Source organism: Lineus longissimus, chromosome 2 (assembly GCF_910592395.1).
Source record: "Lineus longissimus chromosome 2, tnLinLong1.2, whole genome shotgun sequence".
Classification (NCBI taxonomy): Eukaryota; Metazoa; Nemertea; class Pilidiophora; order Heteronemertea; family Lineidae; genus Lineus; species Lineus longissimus.
The window spans coordinates 16,980,470-17,005,371 of NC_088309.1; the positions used below are offsets into that span (position 1 = coordinate 16,980,470).

The following is a 24,902-nucleotide window of genomic DNA, read 5'->3' on the forward strand; positions in this document are numbered from 1 at the left end:
AATGACATTCTGTTCCCCTCTGTACTTTTTGGATCTAGTTATCTTAGGACTGAAGTAATTCGTAGTTTTACAATAGAAATACGCACATGTTACAGAGGAAACGGCTTTTTACAAGCTGTAAATCACCAAAATTGTAGAATATTTCGTCTGCTTTATTTACTTTTTCTCGTACGTCGTTAATTTGGTTGATTTCCAGTTTGGCCGTGTGACTCGCAGGCTGGCCGAATGACGTCTCCCAACTCGGTTCCCGTTGGTGCGCGCAACCTACTTTTCGAAGTCACGAGTTCCGAGAACGACTCGAGTTGAACTCGGAGTGGGAGTGGGAGTCGGGACGGTTCGCCACCTCTCTATTGATCAGCAATACTGTTAGTTCATAGGTTCCCGTGCTTTCTATGGCAACAGGTAGTTTCTCTCTGATTGGCTGTCATCTTGGACACCATTTTGAATCGTTCAGATTTTTAATGTGTGTAACGAAAAATTTCCTGAGGAATATTCACCTAGACCCCAACTGATAGCGTAAGTTATTCCGGGACCTACGTCATTTGCGAGAATCCGTCAGACGCTTATCATCCCCAACTTGACCTCCGTTGGTTTATTTCAATGTCATTCTTCTTTTCTTCAGTACTATCCCACTCCCAGAAGGGACTGTAAACTTGACAGCCCCGTGCAATTCTGGCTGCGACTGCTCAACCAAATTAAACGCAGGAACCAATCTGCGGAGCTGATGGAGTAGAATATTTCTCAGGGTGCTATACTGGTTGCGGTGGGATAAGCTACACTGGCACAGGGGACGCTCAAACTAAGGTAGAAGAGAGGTTTCGCAAGTTCACGATTACATTTAATTTTATTGTGTTCTGATTCGATTTACCACTCGGCCATTTTATTTCAGAATTTCACCAATTGTGCGTGCATTGCACAAAACGTAGCAAGGAAGGTAGCTTCTACGACTGCCGAGCCAGGTCGCTGTCCGACCAACTGTGATTATCTCATTCCATTTCTATTGCTGATGTTTATCATATCATTTGCCATGATATTGCCGCTGACGCCAGTGGTTACTGTCACTTTAAGGTAGGTAACTCGGATGTGATTTCGCACATCCCTTCCACTTACCAATGTATGTCTTTGCTCAGTGTATCAGCCGCATCAACACCCCTGGCCAAGGTGTGGAAGCGACACTGATAAAAGTCTCGCCGTGCTGTATTATAGCTTTCCCCCTGGCACTACCAGAGGTGACAAAATTGAATCGCGCCTGTTGTCTTTAATAACGCCCCCTTTCATGGTTCATGTACATGAATTTCCTCCGTGCATATGCTCTTGCCGTGCAATGGGTTTTCATGAGATTTTTTGGTGAGTTCTCTTTTAAAGCTAACTGTGCACACACAGATCGAGGAAACGACGATGAGCCCTTCCCTCAAGGCGTTGTTGGCCACCTAGTCGGGTAGTCGTCGGACCACGCGAGTGCGAATCGCAGGACACTCTTCGGACGCAAAGAAATTCAAATTACAAAATGTAGCTGACTTCTTAGAGATGTGCAAGCCAATAGATTGCCTTTTGATTTTGCGGCTTGTCAGCGGTGTCAACACTCGGCAATTTTGCCAAACGCTTCTCCGTTTAGATCCTCATTCGTTTAGACAAGTGTAATGAATTTTAACTGGTTTTATTTCAGGGAGTTTTCCCGGCCCAATTATCTTCGGGTTGGTGTTGGACAGCTCCTGTATCGTCTGGCAAGACCGCTGCGGCGAGCGCGGATCATGTTGGTATTACGACAGCTCCAGAATGGGGTGGACCGTCTTTGCATTCTCCATAGCGTCGGGGATAGCAAGTTTGATATTCATGGCCTTGGCAGTGTACGCTTACAAACCTCCGCCTGGTGAGCAGGACGGCGTGATGATTGAGTCCTCGTCACAATCCAAGAAAACAGGGATGGAAATCGGGGATGACGCACAAACTTTTGACAATGATATGAAGGACACTGATTTTGTGAATAATTCTGAAAAAGGTGATGACAGCAGCGTTAAGGGAGAGGACAATATGGTATTTTGTCAACGAGTCTTTGATGATTAGATGTTCTCCACAAAACGATGTTGGTTATCGTTCGCTTTCAATCCGTTTACTCAATCCACTCTATACTCTTAAGCTGGTCGACACGATTAACATGGCACATGTACAGTACGCCTCGGCCTACAAGTGATGGCAACTTGTTTATGACCACGTCATTGATTATAATGGCCTATACGCCGTTCGTAAAAAAAATCTGCATCAATAATCTTGGAGTTTTCTGGTATGAGACATTCGAAGAGGATTTGAATTGAATCATGCGGACATGGTGGTAGTGGATAGGAGTGTTGCGGCAAAGTTGTTTGTTTCCAAGTTGTAGTAACCACTGGCACTGGTGTTGGTTTTCTTCGGCTCTCTGCCTGCTTCAATGACAATGCCGAAGGAAGTCCGTCACATGCCAACTAGGGCATTTCATTACTGTGGCCAGTCAGCCTGGTATTAATAGACCATTTAGAACTTCTCAAGTGACACCATCTCTGTAACAGGGACTTTGGGCGGGGACACTGGCCCGGGTCCAGGTATTGTTAATGGAGGTGACGGTGTCTTTGGCCCAGGGACTGATGGACGTGTCACTGTCTCTTGACCCGGGATTAGATGAGGGGACACTGCCAAGGGACTTGAGGAGGGGATACTGTCCTGGGTCCAGGTATTGTTAATGGAGGTGACGCTGTTCTTGGTCCAGGGGTTGATGGAGGTTACACCATCTCTTGTATAGGGACTTGGGGAGGTGACACGTATTTCTTTACCAATGGCGATGGACGTGCTTCTGCTCCGAAAAAGAATACATCCGCTTATACTGCTCAAAAGTGAAGAACTTGACAGCACGCTTTCGTGTCTCGGCTAACCTTTGTAGAAGGAGCCAAACCTACAAAAATGAAAAAGGATCAACCTTCTAAACAAATATGGACGTTGTTTACATATTCAAACAAACAAAAGGACTTCTAACATAGAGAAGAAACTCATAGCATTTGGCACCAACATTGGCACTATAACCCTGAACTACCTAAATATCAGGTAGCAAGCATCTTTTTACTGTATACTGTCACCAGTTTTCAACATCAGTTGTCAGCATCCTGGCCCCGACTTTGGACCTTCGCCAAGAGTTTTGTATTTGACAAGTTAGACGATGCCATGTGCCCTAAGCACGGACTGCCAGCTAATGATGTCTGTAGTGAGGGGGTATTAAAAAGTCTGATAATATCAACTATTCTCCTTGGAACAGTACACAGCTCAACAAGAATCAATCTGTCTCCGTACCCATCCCTCATTTCTGTATATTTTCTTGAAGTAGTCTGCCACGGAGCTACATCTGTTGGGATCACCCACACCTCGTTGAATCTGAAACCTTGTCTTTATCAGATCCAGGGGATGTATCAACGATACCTCCACAAAGCCTGAAACAAAGTCCACTTGTTATACCCACTGAGATGAGCCAAACTTGGGGTGGTCCACCAGTTAAAAGGGTCAATGAGTTTCAGTGAGATGGCCGGATTAGCTTGTACATGTCCATTTAATAGTACTAGAAGAAATGTACGACAAGCAAGTGAATGTTGTCAAAACAAATCTATTTTTCAATCAAGGTCAAATCTTTTTTGTAATATATATTTTTATTGAGGAACAAATATCAAGATAGACAAATTACATGAAACAGATATTTTTCAGAACACACTTTACCATTCACCTTTTTTAAATTCTTAATTTTTTCAAAAGATGTTCCCCCATTTGGTTTTTAGCTTTTCCGGTAGTGTATATTGTTCATGCCTTGGACCTCGATCATCGAATTAGATGTCGGCGGTCATTTATTTCGCTAGATGATATAAAATTCGACTATTTAAGACAAGAATCAGAGCCAAGATAATGTCCCCATGGTCATTAAAATGTCACATCCAGGTAGTGTGGTTGACACAACTGCAAATATTTCATGATTGATAGTGTTCTTTGCCTCTCATTAGTGAGGTAAAAACCGCATAGGCATAAGCACTAGTTTTGATCTTTCGTGATGAAATCATTATTGAAATGTCACATTTTGAGTCTCGTGCATTGAGTCTCGCATAACACCACCTCTCCCGTTATTTGGTACACACCACGCATGAGAGCTCGTGCCCATCTTTATACGGCTGACATGGAAGAGACCCGCAGCGTCCTTCCACAAGATGCATCTGCGCTCCATCCTCGTCCTTAGCACCTCCTTCCGTACCTTTCTGAGGTGCATGGTCGACACAGGCATAGGTGTGTTGGGCCTTATGGCCACTGCTTGAGGACATCAGGTAGCCCCAGTACTCCATGTTCCATCCGGAGATACATTCGTTTGTCCCTGGTATCATCACCTGCAAAGTTAAGACAGAAACTACGTAACACTCCGCACACTGTCACAATCAGTTGAATGTCGTTGGATCTTCACAGTGCATGGACGACTCTAAGGTAGTCTCCCAGACGTCCTTTGTTGTCTCTTGGGCCGACTTCGATTGCTTACTCTAGGGTAGAGTGCGAGTGCCCGAGCGTGACGTCACCGATGAGGTAATGCGTGCTCTGCGCAGTCGAGTGAGGGGAACAATCGAACGGCCCGCGAGAATGGAGTAGCGAATAATCATGGCGGCGCCGAACTTAAATCGTGAGTTTGTGATAAGTTTTTTCCAATTTGACGAGTTACTCCAGCCCCCAGACGGTCAATTCCTTGGCAAAACATCGTTCATGTCGCTGCAGGCCTACTTTGAACAAACTGTGTTGTTTAGGCCCTTTCAGTGTCTGAGAACGCATTACAACCGATGTCAGCTAGCAATCCGATAACTATTGTTCTAGTTCTACTTCATTTAGGGATATTTGGTAACGAACAGAAGAAATACGGCCAAAAACAGGGGGTTTTTTTCATCAGAAAACGTGCTTACAAGTTGCTGGCAGCCATGATTAATCACGTGTTCTGCGGGTAATTCAAAACCCACTCCTGTGCGGTCCAGGGTAGTCCTCGAGGAACTAAGTAGGTCAAATATGACGTCACTCGGGTAGTCACCCGAGCAAAATTCTATGTTCGATTGCTCCCCGAGTCACTCGGGGAGAACTCGAGTAAGCAATCGAAGTCGGCCTTGGATGTTGTAATGGAAGCCTTCTTCGTTTCATAAGAATAATATTATTAATACGCAGCCGACCACTTACCGAACTAGTTCTCAGCCGGCTTCTGCAGACGGCACATTGAACGTCAGAATTCGGCAGGTCATTTGGGTTCGAGTTGGTATGCTCGAACAGTTCGTTCACAATAGGTTCCACTTGGAATTCCACACCGTATATAAACGACAAGTAATTTTGCACCCCGGCCTTGTGTTTAGCGTATTTTGGATTATCAGTGAGACAGATATATTCACTCCCAGCACCCGTGTGTGCGTACCAGCCACCAGCAGCAAAACCTGGAAAAAATAAAAAAATATCGCCCAGTGTCATGTGCTGATTTTGCTGATACATTTCGCATTTCAGACTTTGTATTCATCAATGAGTTTTCCATACTTGTCACCGTCTCTGCAAAATGACACTCCATGTTGGTCTAATATCCCTGCCTCTCTGGCCCAATTTACCGCGACTTGGCAGTTAACATGTTCGTAGATAATCGACGGGCTTTTGACTGACTTCACTGTCTGGCGTTGGTCACATCGGCCAAAATGAGAACGAGTGTCTCACGAATGGCACATCCAGTGTAACCCGAATTTCGAAGATACGGGCCCAAAGTTGGTGTCTCACTATCCTTACTTACGTCATGTAAACGTTGTTCCCAATCAAGTGCATGAATCTATAATTCGAGAAAAGTTTGTGTGTTTGTTTGTTTGTTTGTGCGCTCATATCTCCCAGACCGAATGGCTGAGCGACCCCAGATTTTGCATGTAGCATTTAACGGTCCCGAAAATGTCCTTACGAAGCCCGATTTTCGAATATCCAACTAACATCCGATATAACGCCGTTTATTGGTTTTATCTAACGTTATTCAGCTTGCCCGCGCGTCACTCCCGACACAGCCTGATCGCGTCACGGCTCCGACGTCAGGATGGGTCTGCTGCCGTCATGACGTCACAATGCGACGTCTCGAGCCCTGTCACTTCAGTCAAAAGCTTTAGCGCGTTCACACACAGCTTGGTGATCGATTTTTGTTCGATTTCGGAATTAATCAAATTGTGAAAAGAAGGTTTGTATTAATGTGACTCGCTCTACCAAAACTAGGCGCTTGTCGCATCTGAACTTGACAGGTTGATACGGACTTGTTGTTCATTTCCCTATTGTAGACCTTTTGTGAAATCTATTACAAACTGATTTCACAAAACCAAAAGGTCTACAATAGGGAAATGAACAACAAGTCCGTTTCAACCTGTCAAGTTCAGATGCGACAAGCGCCTAGTTTTGGTAGAGCGGGTCACAATATGACGAATGAAAAAGACTGATGATAGGCCCACTGCTGGCCGGTGGGCGTGTTTAGTATCGGCCTTTTGTGTACTGTTCCATTGGCATTGGCCTACTGACATCTCACTTCTTTCTCATCGGTCACTTCATAGAGCAAATGATACTACCCACCTCATTCGGCCTACTACCCACAAGAGAACATAAAATCAATCACCCGGTGAAAGGCCACTGACTAGGCCAGTGCATGATCTGACAATGATATCAGGCCCAGTCACACACCATTTGGGCCCAGCTACTCTGTGTTGAATACAAATAGTTCATTTTGCCTAACCCGCCAAAAAGAAAAAACTAAGAGCCTGTCAAGGCACACGCCAGGGAGTAAACGAATGAAGCAGACTCGAACAGTCGTTTATCAATACATCACTTGTAGTACACTGAAACTCAGTCTGATGATGGCGGCCACGGGTACAGCGGACTAGTAGTACAGAAAAGATACGGGCCCAAAAGTTGGTGTCTCACTATCCAGAAAACCAGGCAAGACATTTGCAGAAGGGGCCGCCGTCTATAATCTCCCAGCAAGAAAGAGAAGACATAAACAAATAGCCTGGACGACGAAACAACCTGTTGATAGCCCACCTACCTTTATAAACTAGGTCTGCCTCATCTGGACACTCGGTTCGACCCCAGCGGATGTAAGTGGCACCGCCGACTGGCGGGGCTTGGCGGTTGGTCGAGCGTTTCGGACGCGTATTTTCCTCCTCCGCCAGGCCAGCCTGGAACCTCTTCTCGTGTTGTGTAAACTTGTTGTGGATGATTGCGTTCCATGTGATAAGATCGCAGAGGATGAAAAGAAGGACACCCGTCTTCACTGATTCACGACTCGCCATTTTAGGATGTTGTTCTGGGCATTAAAGTGCATTTTATGGAGAACACTGCTTTTTTCGAATAAGAACGAGGCCATCTAGATAACATTTCACAATGCCATGTGATTTCCGGGGAAAAAAAACTAGATCCGGTTGGGTCGTGGATGGTGTGAAGTGATGGGGGCATCTGAACTAATATGCCATACCAGTCGCTAGACAATAATGATAATGATAATGATACAGTAATGAAACGGCCAGGGGCCATTGTGCTCAGCGTGCAGATATTTTGTGGTTAGGAATTCATCCTAGTTAAGAAACATGCTACATGTATAGTATATAGGTCAAACCGAAGTCGGTATGATAGGTCTAACCAAAGTCGGTATGACATGTGATGTATCCCTGCTTGGAGTACCTACCATAAAAAAATCATTGAAAACAAGTAACTAACAAGAGAATCATATTTCACCGAAATTCGGTGTCAAAGGTGTACAAAATTTCAAGTTCATAGCATAAGCGGTTAAGAAACGTGCCGTAGTTACACTCAAACGGCCAATTTACGCCATTTGACCTCCGTGACCTTGAAAATTACGTCAAATCTGAAAGCCGTAGGATATGTGATGCATCGTTGCTCGGGGTACCTACAATAAAAATATCATTGAAAACGAGTCACTTATAAGCGAGATATTGCACTTTTTACCTTTTTTAGTTTTGGCCCCCTGGTGGCCAAGTCGAGAATATGATTGGACCGAAATTCGGTGTCAAAGGTTACATGACATAGGGAGTCATGTTTACTAAAATTAAAGTTCATAGCTTTTGCGGTTGGCAAACGTGCCATAGTTAAACTCGAACGGCAAATTTACGCCATTTGACCACTGCGACCTTGAAAATTAGGTCAAATCAAACACCCGTATGATATGTGATGTATCCTTGCTCGGAGGGCCTACCATAAAAATTTCATCGAAAACAAGTCACTAATAAGCGAGATATTGCACTTTTTACCTTTTTTAGTTTTGGGCCCCTGGTGGCCAAGTCGATAATCAGATCACACCGAAATTCGGTGTCGGAGGTTACATGACGTTGTGAGTCATGTGCACCAAATTTCAAGTTCATAGTTTTAGCGGTTAAGAAACGTGCCATAGTTACACTCAAACGGCTAATTTACGCCATTTTACCTCTGTGAGTGTGACCTCGAAAATTAGGTCAAATCAAAAACCCGTATAATAAGTGATGTATCCTTGCTAGTGCAGCGTAAAACCGGGTCGAGCAGAAAGGTGTCACCATTAAAGAAACAAAGACAATGTCACAACCCTGGGCGTCCAAATATCGACGACAAGTACAATGTCACCACCTTATCCTTAATGGACCAATGAACTAAGGAAACCGAGGGCTAAAACTTCATATCGAATTCATAAGTTTTAATGATAAACTGAGCTCATGACTATTTACAGTACTTACACATTTCTACAGCATCATAATTCCAAGCAAAACAATTATATCCACTGATATATTCCTAATAATCACCACATAATTTATCCTCTCTGAAGCACCCTCGCAATCAAAGTGCAAAACAGTAGGTCCAACAGGCTCTCTTGTGAGGCCTTTGGTTACAAGAGCCTCCATCAGATAGCCACTGATGCATTGTCACTCAGGGAAGGGTTAGACTACCTTCTATTTAAAGCCTTGTGCCCAATAATTAAGAAAACCTAGTTTTATTGAAGAAAACCTGTTTTTTTCCTTAAAAACTTAGTTTCATGTACGAAAACCTCCTTTTATTCAGTGAAACTAGGTTTTTACGGAAGAAGCATGGGTTTATTATAAAAAAGCACGTTTTCTTGGTCAAAAACCAAGCTTTTGGCAAGAAAACTATGTTTTTAAAAATTAAACCTATGTTTCTTCAATAAAAACCTAGTTTCGTAGAAGCTCTTGCTTTTGTGGAATAATACCAGGTTATATACATGTCTTCATCAAAACCAAGTTTTTATTGAAAAAGACTAGGTCATTTCTTATAAAACCGAGTTTTCAATCCATATGCTAGAAAACTATCGTCTGGGAAGAGGTTGGGTTGGAGGTAAAAAGACTAGGTTTCAGTAAAACCTGGTTCTTTTCTTTCAAAAGTTAGTTTCATGGAAGAAAACCATGTTCTTTTCAATGAAACTAGGTTTTTATCATAAAACTAGGTTGTATGGAAGAAAACATAGTTTTTATCTTTTTTGAAACTTTTTTTCATGAAACTCATACTTTTTCGAAGAAGACTAAGTTGTTTTTAAAATCTTAGTTTTCTTGAAAGAAAACCCAGTTTTCGTCCGTATAACCTAGTTTTAAGGAAAAACCATTTTTTTTCTTCAATAAAAACCTAGTTTCATTGAAAAAAACATGGTTTTCTTCCATAAAACTAAGTTTTGACAGAAGAAAACCAGGCTTTCTTCCATAAAACTAGGTTTTCTTAATTATTGGACACACGGCTTGCAATAACCTTCATGCTAAGTTGTTCTAGCATTCTGCAAAAGGGCTTTCCCACGAGGATATGGCTACCTCTCATACTGAGCTTTGCTAGCATTGTCTCTTAGACTAGAATTTGAGGATTGGGCTCCCTCCCATGCCAAGTCTTGCTGGCATTCTCCAGTGGGTTTGCTTTGAGGGTTGAGCTACCTCAAATGCCAAGTCGTGCTGGCAACATTCTGATTGCTCCATCCCATTACCACAGGTTTTAGACCAATACCCTGGTAACAACTAAACAAGGTTGGTTAAGCGAGGTTAGCATGTGATGATGCAAGTGCAACATCACAGCAGGGGGTCAGAGGTAGTGTTTACATAATCTAAAATCAAAGTCTAAATAACTCGCCATAAATTGTACTAATATGTTTCAAATGCCATACGACTAAGTTTTAACACCAATCTTGCTAAAATTTCTAAGCATATGGCCAAACAGGGCCTAAAACATCTCCCTAAAATTCAAATACTGCTACACCCGTTTCTCAAAATAGGTCCACCCTATCGGTGAATCCCATCTTTCTTTAGCTCACTTTAGTGACTTCATTGTCTTACAATCTGATGACATCGCACCTGTTGTGAGTTTGCATAAAACAATGGCCTAGCTTCTGAACCCTGAACATATTGTGTATACAAACTGATAGCGTCAGCCTAATTTTGTAACAATAGGAGAACCTACCATAAAAAAATTATCGAAATGGAGTCACTCATAAGAGATATACATGTATCACACTTTTTAGGTTTTCACTTCTTGCCCCCTGGTGGCCAAGTCTAGAATTATATCGGACCGAAATTCATTGTCAGAGGTCACCTGACCTGATGAAACCTGTGTAGAAAGTTTCAAGTTCATAGCTCAAGCGGTTAAGAAACGTGCCACTGTTTTTGAAACAGGATACAGACAACGACGACGAAGACGACAACGACGACGACGACGGACGATGGGGCCATATGAATAAAAACTAGCATTCCCTTTCTCTACCGATTTTGAAGGATTTGCTGGTGCTCGTATGAATATAACCTTAGCAAATACTCGACAATTGAAGTTTTTGCTACAAGTAAAAGCAAACGCTTTTTAGCGTGTAGAGTTTGCTTCTAAAGGGAGGAAATGCTTGTCTTCATATGAATAGAGCATAGCATCTGCTTTTTACTTGATAGGAAATGCCTCGTGCTCCAGGGGTAGCTAAAAAGTTGAAGTAAAAAGTTTGTCATCTTCCGAATGGCTGATTTTATGCGTTTTGGTCAAGAAAATTGTATTTGCCATGAAAGCCATGTCGTGTAGATACATATCATTCACTGCATCGATTTAACGAGGCCACGTTAGCGGAGGTCTGCAATTTCGGAGGACACTCAAGAAGGGTCTTTGAGCACGAAAGACCAAATGTTAAGTGTTTCTTCATAATCTGCGAGAACTCAGGTTTCGGTCGGGCGAGGTGGAGGACATTTTTTTCTATCAAAGTAATCATTTCAAAACAATTGCAAAGGGGCTCTCCCTGAGGAGTAGATGCCCTATGATGTATAACGTGGCAAATTATTAAACGGGTGCAGGACTTCCTCTGTTAGACGACAGATGAGTCGGATGATGATGAAGCGAGAGAGAGTGTCAACGAGGACAGAACACTTAGCACTTTCGCCAACATCTTTTTTATCAGGAGACCGCTTGACCCCCCCCCCCCCCCCCCATCCTCGCGTACCAGGGTCGGTCGTGTGCTCCTCTCCCACACACGTAACTTAAAAAACTTGGTCATTTAAAGGTGCCAAGTATAAAGCCCTGACATTCGGGATGCTCTGCCCCCTTCTCACAATACCAAAACCACAAGATGAATTACCAGCACCGACCATTCATAAAAAATATCACATCGGGACTGACCTTCCTGCTTCCAGCATTTGCTTGACGATTTTTAGCAAAGCATTTGCAGTGAAAGGTCCACATTATTCATACGAAAACAAGCATAATCTTCTACTTTTTGGCAAATACTGCCTCTACCTGAAGGATTTTACTGTTTCTATATAATCAATGCAACAGGCTGCTTATTATACATATCTAAACTGTTTTAGGGAACAAGATAGGGCAGTGACCCTAACCAAAGCTCGGGAGCCGAGATCTGTGGCGCGGATGAGATCTTTGTCCTTTTATTCGTGAGGGGAGAGTAGAAGTGGACTAGCTCGAATGGGTAGAGTCACTGCACTTTGCCAATGTAATAGGACCGAGACGCCCTGTGTGTCGTAGCACCAAAGTAAATAACGTTCCATCCATTATTTTGACGAATGATGAAGGTGGTTTATTAGTAACTTATATTTGAGATGGCTGATGCTTGTTGTTGGCCAACAAAAAACCGTCGAAAAATCGAGTGAAGAGTGTGTGTTATTTCTTAAAGGTGGGTGTTTAAATAACCCAAATCTCGGCAACAGCAGTTGCTTAAAGATCTCTAAGTCTGAAAGAGAGCAACCGTCGTCCGGAGCGATATTGCTGCCAGGGCCGTAGTTTAGTCGTCCAGGAGACGCCCGTGGCCGAGCCGATTGTTGCCTATGGTTGACCTTATTGTGTCAATACCAACGGCCAAGTATACATATTTACATTAGTTAATATTACATGTGAACGTGATGAGTACAATAGAATTTAAAAAAGGAGAAAAAGGATAATTTAGATATTTATATTTTAATATACTATGAACAAACTAGTACATGCATGTGTGCATAGCAAAAATGCACAGCGTACATGTACATAAAAAGAGATACACTACATGCTGTGTGTAGACTACACAAGGTACAACATGTAGTGCATTTATTAGGGAAGGTGACAATAAGTTGACTGATTAAAAAGTTTAGAAAAAGTAGTTGTAATTAACCTATAATTCAATTGACTCTTAGAATCCCGGTGGCATACTTGTAGTAAGTACCACAGGGAGTTTTGGTTGTAAATTTGATGTGGAAATGGGGATATTTTAGGTTTTTGTAATAGACAATTTTGGAAATGTGTAATTCAAGATGGCTCCAGTCTGCAACTGAAGTCAACAGATGGCAGCACTAGAAAGTTTAGGAATAGGGATCATAGGTGTCAGCACATGTAGTGAAGCATAAATAATAGAGAGGTTCAGACAGATTGACCAGTCACCAACAACATGTTTATAGCATGGCAATAGTAGACTGTCTCAGTGTAGTACAACGCCACATGCTAGTAGTACTACGCTAATGACCTTCTGACAGTAAGTCTTCACTGAATGAAAAGACACCAATACGTCAATGAACCTGAGCAACCAGATAATGATCAGCAATACTGTTAGTTCATCGCTTCCATAAACTCTCGTGAGCTAAACTACCAAGCTAAGGCGTTGATCAGGAATGCCTCCCACCTTCCAGCAAGCATGGGCTTCTGAGGCGAAGACATTGTGACGTCTAATCAGACAGTGGCGATCCGGACCGTGTTCTTCAGTAATGACTTTTGTCATTGAGCCAGAAATTTTTCCGCGCAGGCCTAAGCGCGATCTAAGGTTAAAGGTGTGGATCTTTCGTTTAATGCCTTTCTTCACTTGAAATATTCTTCAAAGGTGTTTTCACATTCGCCCTGTGTACTAAAAATACCATTGATTGTTCAAATCAAAGACTATGGTACCTTTGGATGCTTTCGGAGAAAGAGTAGGCACTACCGGGTACACGATATTACTTGGCGGATAAAGGTTAGTTTACTTGCCACTGGAGCCTGCGGACGATTTTGCGTCCAATGGATGCTTTTATAGAAGAGAAGTTTTTCTATAATTCTGGATCTTCGACGATTTAGCGTCCAATGGACGGCAGCTGTATTTAAAAAGAGATGAAAAAAATCCGATTCGAACCAGTTAAATGGACGATTTAGCGTCCAATGGACGACCCTCGCCTAAGATATGAACAAGAAAAGCCAATAAATATCAGCAGGTCAAGTCATGCCTCAATGGACGATGGGGCGTCTAGTGGATGCTTTGGGAGAAGACAGGTTATTTCTCATTGAATCAGCGGACGATTTAGCGTCCATTGGAAGGCCCTCGCCGAAGTAATGAAAGCACCCATTGTTCTTCCTCTGGTGCCACCCATTTCTTCAACACGGCGAAACTAATTTCACAAACAATTCTAACTTTTAAACACTTAAAAATACTCCTTGTCTTTCTGGTGAAAATATCAAATTAAACTGTTATGTAGGCCTACAGATATTAGAAATAACCACATTTGTTGGATGTTGTCCTTGAAATGCCGCTTCACACTCTCATGCACCAGTCCCTGTTGGTAAAGACAAAAATACCAATAAATTTGAGCTAGGCTTTGCTTGCAGTCAGTGTATGCAATGATAATCACTATTTCAAAGTATTTCATTTTGTTGGCAAACAGATACAGGCCATTAATCAGATTTAAGTTGTTTATTCTACTTTTATAAATTGTTTTGTGGTTGGCTTGGTGGTCCAGGTGTTGAAAAAATTCTCTTTGACATGTTTGATGTATATTATCAGTCAAATGGAACTGTCCTACTGTGATTAGAAGTGAAGCATGAATCCCTGTCTTCATACACACCATCACAAATACTCTAGTTTCTCACTTCTAACGTCCAGCCAGATCTTTACATACTGCACATTTCTAGGCCCGTAATGGGGGAAATTTTAGGCCTTCTATTCAAGCCACTATTGCCCTTGATGCTGCTGGTCAATCAATCAAGAAACTTACTTCCGTCGTGGGCCTACCAAAATGAACACATACACTGGCTTACTGCAGTGGACGTCAAGGCCTCCATACACTGCATGACAAAAGTCATTTTGTGGCTTGTTTCCAAAAAAATGTTGCAATGTGTATACGACTGGAACTTTTGTTGCGAAGTATCCATATGTCCCGCCTTGTTAAAAGTTGTATAACGTTAACCACAAAAGTCAATAGGTGTGCAGATGATTACGACTATTGTCACCGTGTTTCAGGTTGCCGCTCCAGCTTCAAACTCTCGAGTCATTTTTTACAAAAGTCATTCAGTGTGTATTAACTCAGTGACCTTTGTTGGCATGTTTACCCCTGTGGAAAGCCTGTGGAAAACTGTGGACAGCTGAATTGAATATGTTCAATTTTTGGAGACCTGTTGCTCATGGGACAGGAAGATGGCTACGTTTTATTTAGAAAAAACATCAAGATTTTGTGATCTTTTTGGGGTGCAAGAATGTCTTTTCAGCGTCAAGTCCCCTCTGTACCACGATAGGAACGAAAAGAGGAAAAAGGTAGCCGAAATCGCTACTGAATTGGACGTCACCGGTAAGGTTCACATCGGTAATGTTGGTAAATATGCCCCGACCAATTTCAATACACGTTTACCCAAGAAATAAATGAACAAAATATATTAATATCCAGTTTAATATTATTTGCTTGGAAGACAATACAAGAAAATTGGATGTAAACCCTGTGATTTGGATTGCAATTCATCCACTATGAATCTATGTTGGTCGTTTAAATTAGAATGAGGACAGAGCAAATCGCACGCGGAGCCACTTCCCTTTGCGTGGTCTTATTTATACCTCCATGGTGGTACACAGGCTACAGTCCTATAGTCCAAAGATTCTGAGACAAAAAGGTAAATCTCATTCATGTTGATTATACTTGAGTGCTTGTACTGTTTTAATACCCGCCGTTGTTTATGCTAACAGCAGATGACGCAATCATGAAAATCGCATTCGTCTGGTTCGTCTTCGCCGAATGATGACAATGAGAGACAGACATACCGATGCGACCAGTTCGGTGTCTGCCATGGTTATGAAGTGTGACGTCGGTGTAGAAGAGTTTTGGTCATTGTTGACGTGGAATGCCATGAATGTGTAGTGACCAGAAGTCACAAAAATATTTGTGGCAAATGGTGATTTCTGTGGCCTGTCGGGATCATGTTGTAGCAAATGTGTGCTACATTATTGACTATTGTCAAGTGTCACCTCGAAACATATGTCGCAGTTGCGTTTTGCACGTCCACATGTCTATCAGTGTGTGGAGAAATTTCGACTTCTGACGTGGAATGTCACCAGAATGTCTTTTGTCGAAGGTGACTTTTGTAGCAGCTGATTTCTGCTTTTGTCATGTTGCGTGGTGTCTTCGGTTGGGCCACGGCCCACTGGGAAGTCGTCGATGTAGTTTTACTTTCCACATGTCTTGAATAAAGTTGTTAGATTTTAGCCAGCATAATTATCTCCTCACTGTGTCTTCTCATCGATCATCTCACTTGACGAAACATGGTGACAGCTGTTAAGAACCCCAAACAACTCTCAATCCTGTCGAAATCTAGAATCTGACCGTGATCGAGGCCAAAGTCGAACTCTCAGTACCGGTGTAACATCTGTGGTTGTTTCCCATGTGTCAGTGTTTCCAAACAATAGGCAGCTAGAGAGACCATGACTTGTCAATAGGGGGAAACACAGAAAAACTTGTCAATCTATCTTTTAGCGTTCCCAAACAATGAGGGGAAACACTCAAAAATAGAAACACTCAAAAACATTACACCGGCCAAACCGCGCAGTGCTCAGCTACACAGGGTGTACCAGCATAGTGCAAATCGTGTGCATTCGTACAGTGGATGTACAGATCAAGGTCGCTGCCAACTTTCATTCTCCTCGAAGCTGCTGCAGTTATGCTTGAGCCTCCTGTTGCTGCTGCTGCAGCTGCCCCCCCCCCCCCCCCGTGATCCTGCCCCTGTGCATGGAATCCGTCCCCCTCAACCTCCAAACCTGGATGGGGGGCACTCTGCTGAAAATTGGAAAATTTTCAAGCAAAAGTGGACGAATTACACGATCATTACGAACCTTGACAAGCAGACCCGAGCATATCAAGTTGCCTTACTACTACATACGCTTGGGGACGACGGTCTGAGGATCTACAATGGTTTCAAGTTTGAAACTGAGGAAAACGAGCGCACTGTTGACGAAGTTTTGGCTAAGTTTGATAACTTCGCCATTGGAGAAATCAACGAAACGTTTGAACGATTTGTCTTCAATCAACGGAATCAAAAGACTGATGAAACTTTCGAGACTTTTCTTGCAGCTATTCGGTTGCTAGTGAAGACTATCCTGAGGGATCGAATAGTCCTTGGCATAAGTGATTGTGAAACTCAGAAGCGACTGCTGCGGGAGCGTGGCCTGACCCTGGATGGCTGCATCGCAATATGCAAAACGTCAGAGAATGCGGAAGCCCACGAAAAGGCCATGAATGCTGACTCATCGGTAAACTTTGTGAAGCGCTCTAGCAAAAACCGCAATAAGTCTAAGATGGCGCCACCAACTCAGAAAACTGGTGCTACACCATCTCAAACTGCTAGAGATTGCAAGTTTTGTGGTCGTACTCACATTATGCGCAAATCTGAATGTCCTGCGTGGGGCAAATCGTGTCAAAATTGCCAAGGTCTGAACCATTTCGCCGCAAAGTGTACAAAGCAGGGCAAAACCCAGAAGTATTAAGGTAGCAGGAAGGGTTGGGCGTTTGTGGTTTCTGAGTCTGAGGGGGTTGGTGTCTGTTGACTGTGCTTTAAGAGAGACTAGGCATGGCGCCAGTCTCTCTTAAAGCACAGTCAACAGGCATTTGGTCTCAGTATTTGGGTTTTGATTGCCATGACTGTACCCCTGTAAAAGTCCGAGGAGGAGAAGTTTGGAATGATGAAAGCATTGAAGAAGAAGAAATGTTATTATTGAGGAAAGCAAAATTTATTATGAGACTAGAAGGCAGTGTCCTGACTTGATTATTTTGAAAATGGCGGTCTGAACACATTAAAAGGTGGAACATGGCATTTTATCGACTTTGAAGTGTTCCGCAGTTAAAGGGAGACTATAGGCAGCAGCTAGGTAGGCAAGATAAAGTCATACAAATTTGCCAATAGGGGTCAGTCATATCTCTAGGCATGGTGCCAGTCTCTCTTAAAGCACAGTCAACAGGCGTTTGGTCTTAGTATTTGGGTAAGTACAGAATCAAGGCAGCTCAGAGAGCAATGATTGAACGATGCTGTGGACAAGTCCAAGGATACTGCATCAGTCACGACCAACTTCTCATCAGAAAGCGTCACCACCAGCATATTCAATGTTCAATTCCAACCAGTACCAGTCCAATGCACGCCTGTCATGGTCAGCAGTGGTCAGCTTAGCGCGATATGGAACATTCTTTCGAAACTCAAGCGAGGGAAGTCTGCTCATTAGCCTATCTCGCGCACTGCTCCTTCTTGTCAAACATCGTAGTGAAATCGTGGTACAGTGGGGCGTCCTCGAGGATTGCAGCTGGTCGGACAGACGTGAGGTGGAATGTGGGCGGCTGCACTTCTTCGTTGATGTGCGATGGCAGATAGCACAGTTGTTGCGTTGCATGACAGCTGAAAGTGAATGTGATATCATAGAACTGAGGCGTTTGCCATGAGACTATAGGTGAAGTAGAAGGAAGGAGTGAAATGGTCCATCTTCCAGTGACTAATATACAGAGTAAGGGCACTGGACGCAAGGGCCCAACGCGCCGCGTAGCGGCAAAAAAGCGAAGCTGGCGAAACATTTATAACGGGTCACCGTCACTTATTATTGGACTTATAGCGCATTTACGGGGTTGCAACTATTTTGCTTTATAGTGTCACCAGGAAAGAAAAGCATGCGACCTAACGCCGATCTATTTGTATAAAGTGATAATTGGAAGGTATATAGTAGGAAATATCAATAAAATAATCATTCCATGTCGTCTTTTGAGGGCATTTTTGATTGTAAAAAATATATGTGTACGTCACCGTAGTCTCTGCAATGATAATTTTATCAGAGCAGTCTCGCGCAAGTAGAAGTTATTTACCTATTAGTTCTTCACTTATTAGTCTCAACGTCTGGCGCAAAGCCAGACGTTTTCCATTACGATTTTACTACGATGTTTGACAAGAAGGAGCAGTGCGCGAGATATGCTAATGAGCAGACTTCCCTCGCTTGAGTTTCTGAAGAATGTTCCATATCGCGCTAAGCTCATCACTACTGATTATGACAGGCGTGCAACGGTAGGTATCTGCTCCCCAACTTCCACCCTAATACGGTACAATAAGTTACCATTTGATGGGAATGGGACAATGCCCTCACTGTGTATGGAGTCATAGGGATAAGAAGACATTATTCATTAGTGTTGGTACAAGTGATTTTGCCCAAAAAGCATGCGCATTCAAAAAACAAAATATGCAAGGTTACGGTATCACGTACATGACCATGACGACGTGCAGAAATTGCACTGGCCAGTGCATACCCTATGGCTATGTACTAGTAAACATGGTAAACATGAACAACATCATTATTCATCGGCAGTTCATTTTACTCCGAGCTTTTCCTGAAACATATAGCCATGATGATTAGGCCTACCATGTACCATGACCAATAAAAGCACTAGATCATGTAGATGTCAACAAGTTCACATGAACCGTATAATCCCGCATGGCGCATGTGGGGCATGCCTCTAAACCAAAGCCCCAAAATCACTTGTTTTGGTCTATTTCACTTGTGTTTCCCCCGTCTCCCAGTCCATAATACATTTACAGTTTACAATCCCCGATCATGGCCCAACAAAAGGTCATCGGTTGACTAAAGGAACACAACTGTTCAATGGATTTATAGTTGAATGCGATCAAACTACGTCTTTTCAATCGTGGATTGTAAATTTAACCCCATGGGCCTAGGGAAGGCCCTATAACAATACTTTCGACACAGTTATTATCTCCGCTGCCTCCACCATGTTACACACAGTGCTCACTGCTGATTCTAAAATGCGCCACCTAGTCAAAACAGGACATATGTTCTTCTAGGAATAGATCTCTTTCCAATATTTCGTCATTCCACTATCGTCATCACCTCATCATACTTTCATTGACATTACAGGCACACATCCACAGAGCACTCTTCAAATCATCTACACAGTGGTTATCCAACTAGGATTATAAAGGTAATTTCTTAGCCCCACACAGTGGGTTTCAGTCTTGATAAAGGGGCACTATTGCTAGCAGCTAGGTAGGCAAGATAAAGTTAGACGAAGTAGCCGATAGGGGTCTCTCACCCCTCAAAGTCCGTCACAACTATTCAAGCTTGTACAAGGAATACATGCAGCGCTGACTCTAACAAGACCCAATGGGAATGTCGCACAGTCATCTGTCAAAAACAAGACCTATGTTGCAGTATGATCTCTTGCCAATATTTAATAATTGCACTATCGTCATCACCTCATCATACTTCATTGACATTACAGGTACACATTGACATAGACCACTGTTGCAGTCAACGACACAGTCGCTATCCAAGTAGATTTATAGAGGTAATTATCATTATCATACCTCATTAGCATGTGAACCAATCACGTCGCGTCCTTTGCGATCACGGCAAAGCCTCATGGAATAATGTCTTTCACCGTTGAATAATTTTTCATATTCCATGCCTACAACTTCAATTTCTTCATATTCCATGGCTAGAAGTTCAATACTAATATAATATCCAAGATAAAGTTACAAGAAGTAGTCAATAGGGGTCTCTCACCTCTCACTATATGTCCACACTATTCACGCTTGAACGAGGAATACATTCAATGCTGAATCTAACAACACCCAGGGCCCTTACTCTGTATATTAGTCACTGGAAGATGGCCCATTTCACTCCTTGCTTCTACTTCACCTATAGTCTCATTGCAAACGCCTCAGTTCTATGATATCACATTCACTTTCAGCTGTCATGCAACGCAACAACTGTGCTATCTGCCATCGCACATCAACGAAGAAGTGCAGCCGCCCACATTCCACCTCACGTCTGTCCGACCAGCTGCAATCCTCGAGGACGCCCCACTGTACCACGATTTCACTACGATGTTTGACAAGAAGGAGCAGTGCGCGAGATAGGCAAATGAGCAGACTTCCCTCGCTTGAGTTTCGGAAGAATGTTCCATATCGCGCTAAGCTGACCACTGCTGACCATGACAGGCGTGCATTGGACTGGTACAGGTTGGAACTGAACATTGAATATGCTGGTGGTGACGCTTTCTGATGAGAAGTTGGTCGTGACTGATGCAGTATCCTTGGACTTGTCCACAGCATCGTTCAATCATTGCTCTCTGTGCTGCCTTGATTCTGTACTTACCCAAATACTAAGACCAAATGCCTGTTGACTGTGCTTTAAGAGAGACTGGCGCCATGCCTAGAGATATGACTGACCCCTATTGGCAAATTTGTATGACTTTATCTTGCCTACCTAGCTGCTGCCTATAGTCTCCCTTTAACTGCGGAGCACTTCAAAGTCGATAAAATGCCATGTTCCACCTTTTAATGTGTTCAGACCGCCATTTTCAAAATAATCAAGTCAGGACACTGCCTTCTAGTCTCATAATAAATTTTGCTTTCCTCAATAATAACATTTCTTCTTCTTCAATGCTTTCATCATTCCAAACTCCTCCTCCTCTGACTTTTACAGGGGTACAGTCATGGCAATCAAAACCCAAATACTGAGACCAAATGCCTGTTGACTGTGCTTTAAGAGAGACTGGCGCCATGCCTAGTCTCTCTTAAAGCACAGTCAACAGACAACAACCCCCTCAGACTCAGAAACCACTAACGCCCAACCCTTCCTGCTACCTTAATACTTCTGGGTGTTGTTAGATTCAGCATTGAATGTATTCCTCGTACAAGCGTGAATAGTGTGGACATACAGTGAGAGGTGAGAGACCCCTATTGACTACTTCTTGTAACTTTATCTTGGATAGTGCCCCTTTATCAAGACTGAAACCCACTGTGCGGGGCTAAGAAATTACCTTTATAATCCTAGTTGGATAACCACTGTGTAGATGATTTGAAGAGTGCTCTGTGGATGTGTGCCTGTAATGTCAATGAAAGTATGATGAGGTGATGACGATAGTGGAATGACGAAATATTGGAAAGAGATCTATTCCTAGAAGAACATATGTCCTGTTTTGACTAGGTGGCGCATTTTAGAATCAGCAGTGAGCACTGTGTGTAACATGGTGGAGGCAGCGGAGATAATAACTGTGTCGAAAGTATTGTTATAGGGCCTTCCCTAGGCCCATGGGGTTAAATTTACAATCCACGATTGAAAAGACGTAGTTTGATCGCATTCAACTATAAATACATTGAACAGTTGTGTTCCTTTAGTCAACCGATGACCTTTTGTTGGGCCATGATCGGGGATTGTAAACTGTAAATGTATTATGGACTGGGAGACGGGGGAAACACAAGTGAAACTGAAATAGACCAAAACAAGTGATTTTGGGGCTTTGGTTTAGACGCATGCCCCACATGCGCCATGCAGGATTATACGGTTCATGTGAACTTGTTGACATCTACATGATCTAGTGCTGTTATTGGTCATGGTACATGGTAGGCCTAATCATCATGGCTATATGTTTCAGGAAAACTCGGAGTAAAATGAACTGCCGATGAATAATGATGTTGTTCATGTTTACCATGTTTGCTAGTACATAGCCATAGGGTATGCACTGGCCAGTGCACTTTCTGCACGTCGTCATGGTCATGTACGTGATACCTTGCATATTTTGTTTTTTGAATGCGCATGCTTTTTGGGCAAAAACACTTGTACCAACACTAATGAATAATGTCTTCTTATCCCTATGACTCCATACACAGTGAGGGCATTGTCCCATTCCCATCAAATGGTAACTTATTGTACCGTATTAGGGTGGAAGTTGGGGAGCAGATACCTACCGTTGCACGCCTGTCATAATCAGTAGTGATGAGCTTCGCGCGATATGGAACATTCTTCAGAAACTCAAGCGAGGGAAGTCTGCTCATTAGCATATCTCGCGCACTGCTCCTTCTTGTCAAACATCGTAGTGAAATCGTAATGGAAAACGTCTGGCTTTGCGCCAGACGTTGAGACTAATAAGTGAAGAACTAACAGGTAAAGAACTTCTACTTGCGCGAGACTGCTCTGATAAAATTATCATTGCAGAGACTACGGTGACGTACACATATATTTTTTACAATCAAAAATGCCCTCAAAAGACGACATGGAATGATTATTTTATTGATATTTCCTACTATATACCTTCCAATTATCACTTTATACAAATAGATCGGCGTTAGGTCGCATGCTTTTCTTTCCTGGTGACACTATAAAGCAAAATAGTTGCAACCCCGTAAATGCGCTATAAGTCCAATAATAAGTGACGGTGACCCGTTATAAATGTTTCGCCAGCTTCGCTTTTTTGCCGCTACGCGGCGCGTTGGGCCCTTGCGTCAAGAAAGTAAACCAACTCCTAGATGAGGACTCTGAGCTAGATGATGATGACTGTGAGTGGATTGATTCTATTCGACCTGGTAATGGTCACTCACCGAAAGATGTACGATGCCGGATGATGTTGACCGATTCCCGACAGGAAGTCACATTCCAGGTGGACACTGGAGCGTCCGTCAACTTGATTCCTCTACGATTGGCTGTTCACACTGAGCTTTCTCCCACAACGAAACGCCTAAAAATGTGGAACGGCAGTGAAATTCACCCGGTAGGATCGTGTAGGCTTGTGATTGGTAATCCAAAAAACTGTAAGCGCTACTCAGTTGAGTTTGTTGTTGTAAAGGAGAACCTGATGCCTCTTCTTGGCCTCAAGGCTGCGCAAGGGATGAAACTCGTCACGATCAACGACTCCATTATGGAACGCATCGCAGCTGTGAGCGTTTTAGACAAGTTTGCTGATGTGTTTGACGGCAAGCTTGGGAAACTTCCAGGCACCGTGCACCTGGAAGTTGATGAAGGTGTTATGCCTGTTGTAACACCATCGCGCCGCATACCAGTGGCACTTCTTGCTAAGCTTAGGCCAGAGCTAGAGCGTTTATCTGACATTGATATGCTTGCCAGAGTTGAGCAACCAACTCCCTGGGTCAGCCAACTTGTCCTAGCTGAAAAGAAATCTGGAGAACTCCGCATCTGCCTCGATCCGAGGCCACTCAACCGTGCACTGAAACGTGAACACTTCCAGCTACCTATACTGGAAGACAAACTCCACAACTTGGCGGAGTCGAGAGTCTTCTCCAAGCTTGATTTATCGTCAGGATATTGGCACGTCGAACTAGATGAGGAATCGAGCCTCCTCACCACCTTTCAGACTCCTTTTGGTCGTTACCGGTGAAAGCGTCTACCATTTGGCTTGAATGTCGCTTCTGAGATTTTCCAAAGGAAATTGCTCGAAGCCAGCGACGGACTCACTGGAGTCGAATGCATCGCCGATGACGTCGTCATTCATGGAAGGAACACTGAGGAACATGATCGCAACCTGGAAGCTTTCCTACAACGCTGTCGAGAGAAAGGGATCAAATTAAACATCGCAAAGCTTGAACTGCGATTATCTGAGATAACTTTCATGGGACACATGGTTACTGAACGTGGTTTACAGGCTGATCCAGAGAAAGTGCGAGCTGTTGAGAGCATGTCCGCTCCTACTAACTTGGAGGGACTGCGACGTTTCCTGGGAGTGGCAAACTATCTAGCAAAATTTCTCCCTAATCTGACTGAGGTGACGACACCTATGCGCAATCTCACAAAAAAAGATGTGCCGTTCGTCTGGTCGCAGACTCAACAAACAGCCTTTGAAACTGTAAAGCGCCTTGTCACTCAAGCCCCTGTTCTGGCATTCTATGATCAAACCAAGGAACTCCTGCTAGAAAACGATGCATGTGAGCATGGCGTTGGATCTGTCCTGCTCCAAGGTGGCCGCCCAATTGCATTTGCAAGCAGATCGCTTACCGAGACTGAACAACGCTGGGCCCAAATCGAGAAGGAGATGCTGGCTGTGGTCTTTGGCTTGGAAAAGTTCCACCATTATACCTATGGCCGCATGGTAGATGTGGTAACTGACCATAAGCCGCTAGTGTCAATAATCACGAAACCGCTCTGTAAAGCGCCCAGGCGGCTACAGTCGCTCCTTCTAAGGACTCAGAAGTATCAGATCAATCTAGCCTACAAGCCTGGAACCTCCATCCCTATTGCAGACACCCTGTCTCGCGCGCCACTTCCCGAAACTGACTCAATGGACTCGGTTAACGTGAGCAATGTGTCTTTCTTGCCCATCAAGCCACGGAGACTTGATGAAATCCGACGTGAAACTGAAAGGGACGCAACGTTGATGTCT

At 43.4% G+C, this 24,902-nt stretch overlaps 1 protein-coding gene across 1 annotated transcript; it reads right to left on the reverse strand.

The window, feature by feature from the left end:
• Positions 1 to 3,676: 3,676 nt before the first annotated feature.
• LOC135483706 (uncharacterized) lies at positions 3,677 to 7,364 on the reverse strand. Its single transcript, XM_064764702.1, has 3 exons — positions 7,076 to 7,364; positions 5,209 to 5,456; positions 3,677 to 4,385 (listed from the first exon to the last, which is right to left on the reverse strand). Exons 1-3 carry the CDS (start codon positions 7,320 to 7,322, stop codon positions 4,128 to 4,130), a joined length of 753 nt encoding a protein of 250 aa, XP_064620772.1. The 5' UTR covers positions 7,323 to 7,364; the 3' UTR covers positions 3,677 to 4,127.
• Between the last annotated feature and the right edge of the window lie 17,538 nt (positions 7,365 to 24,902).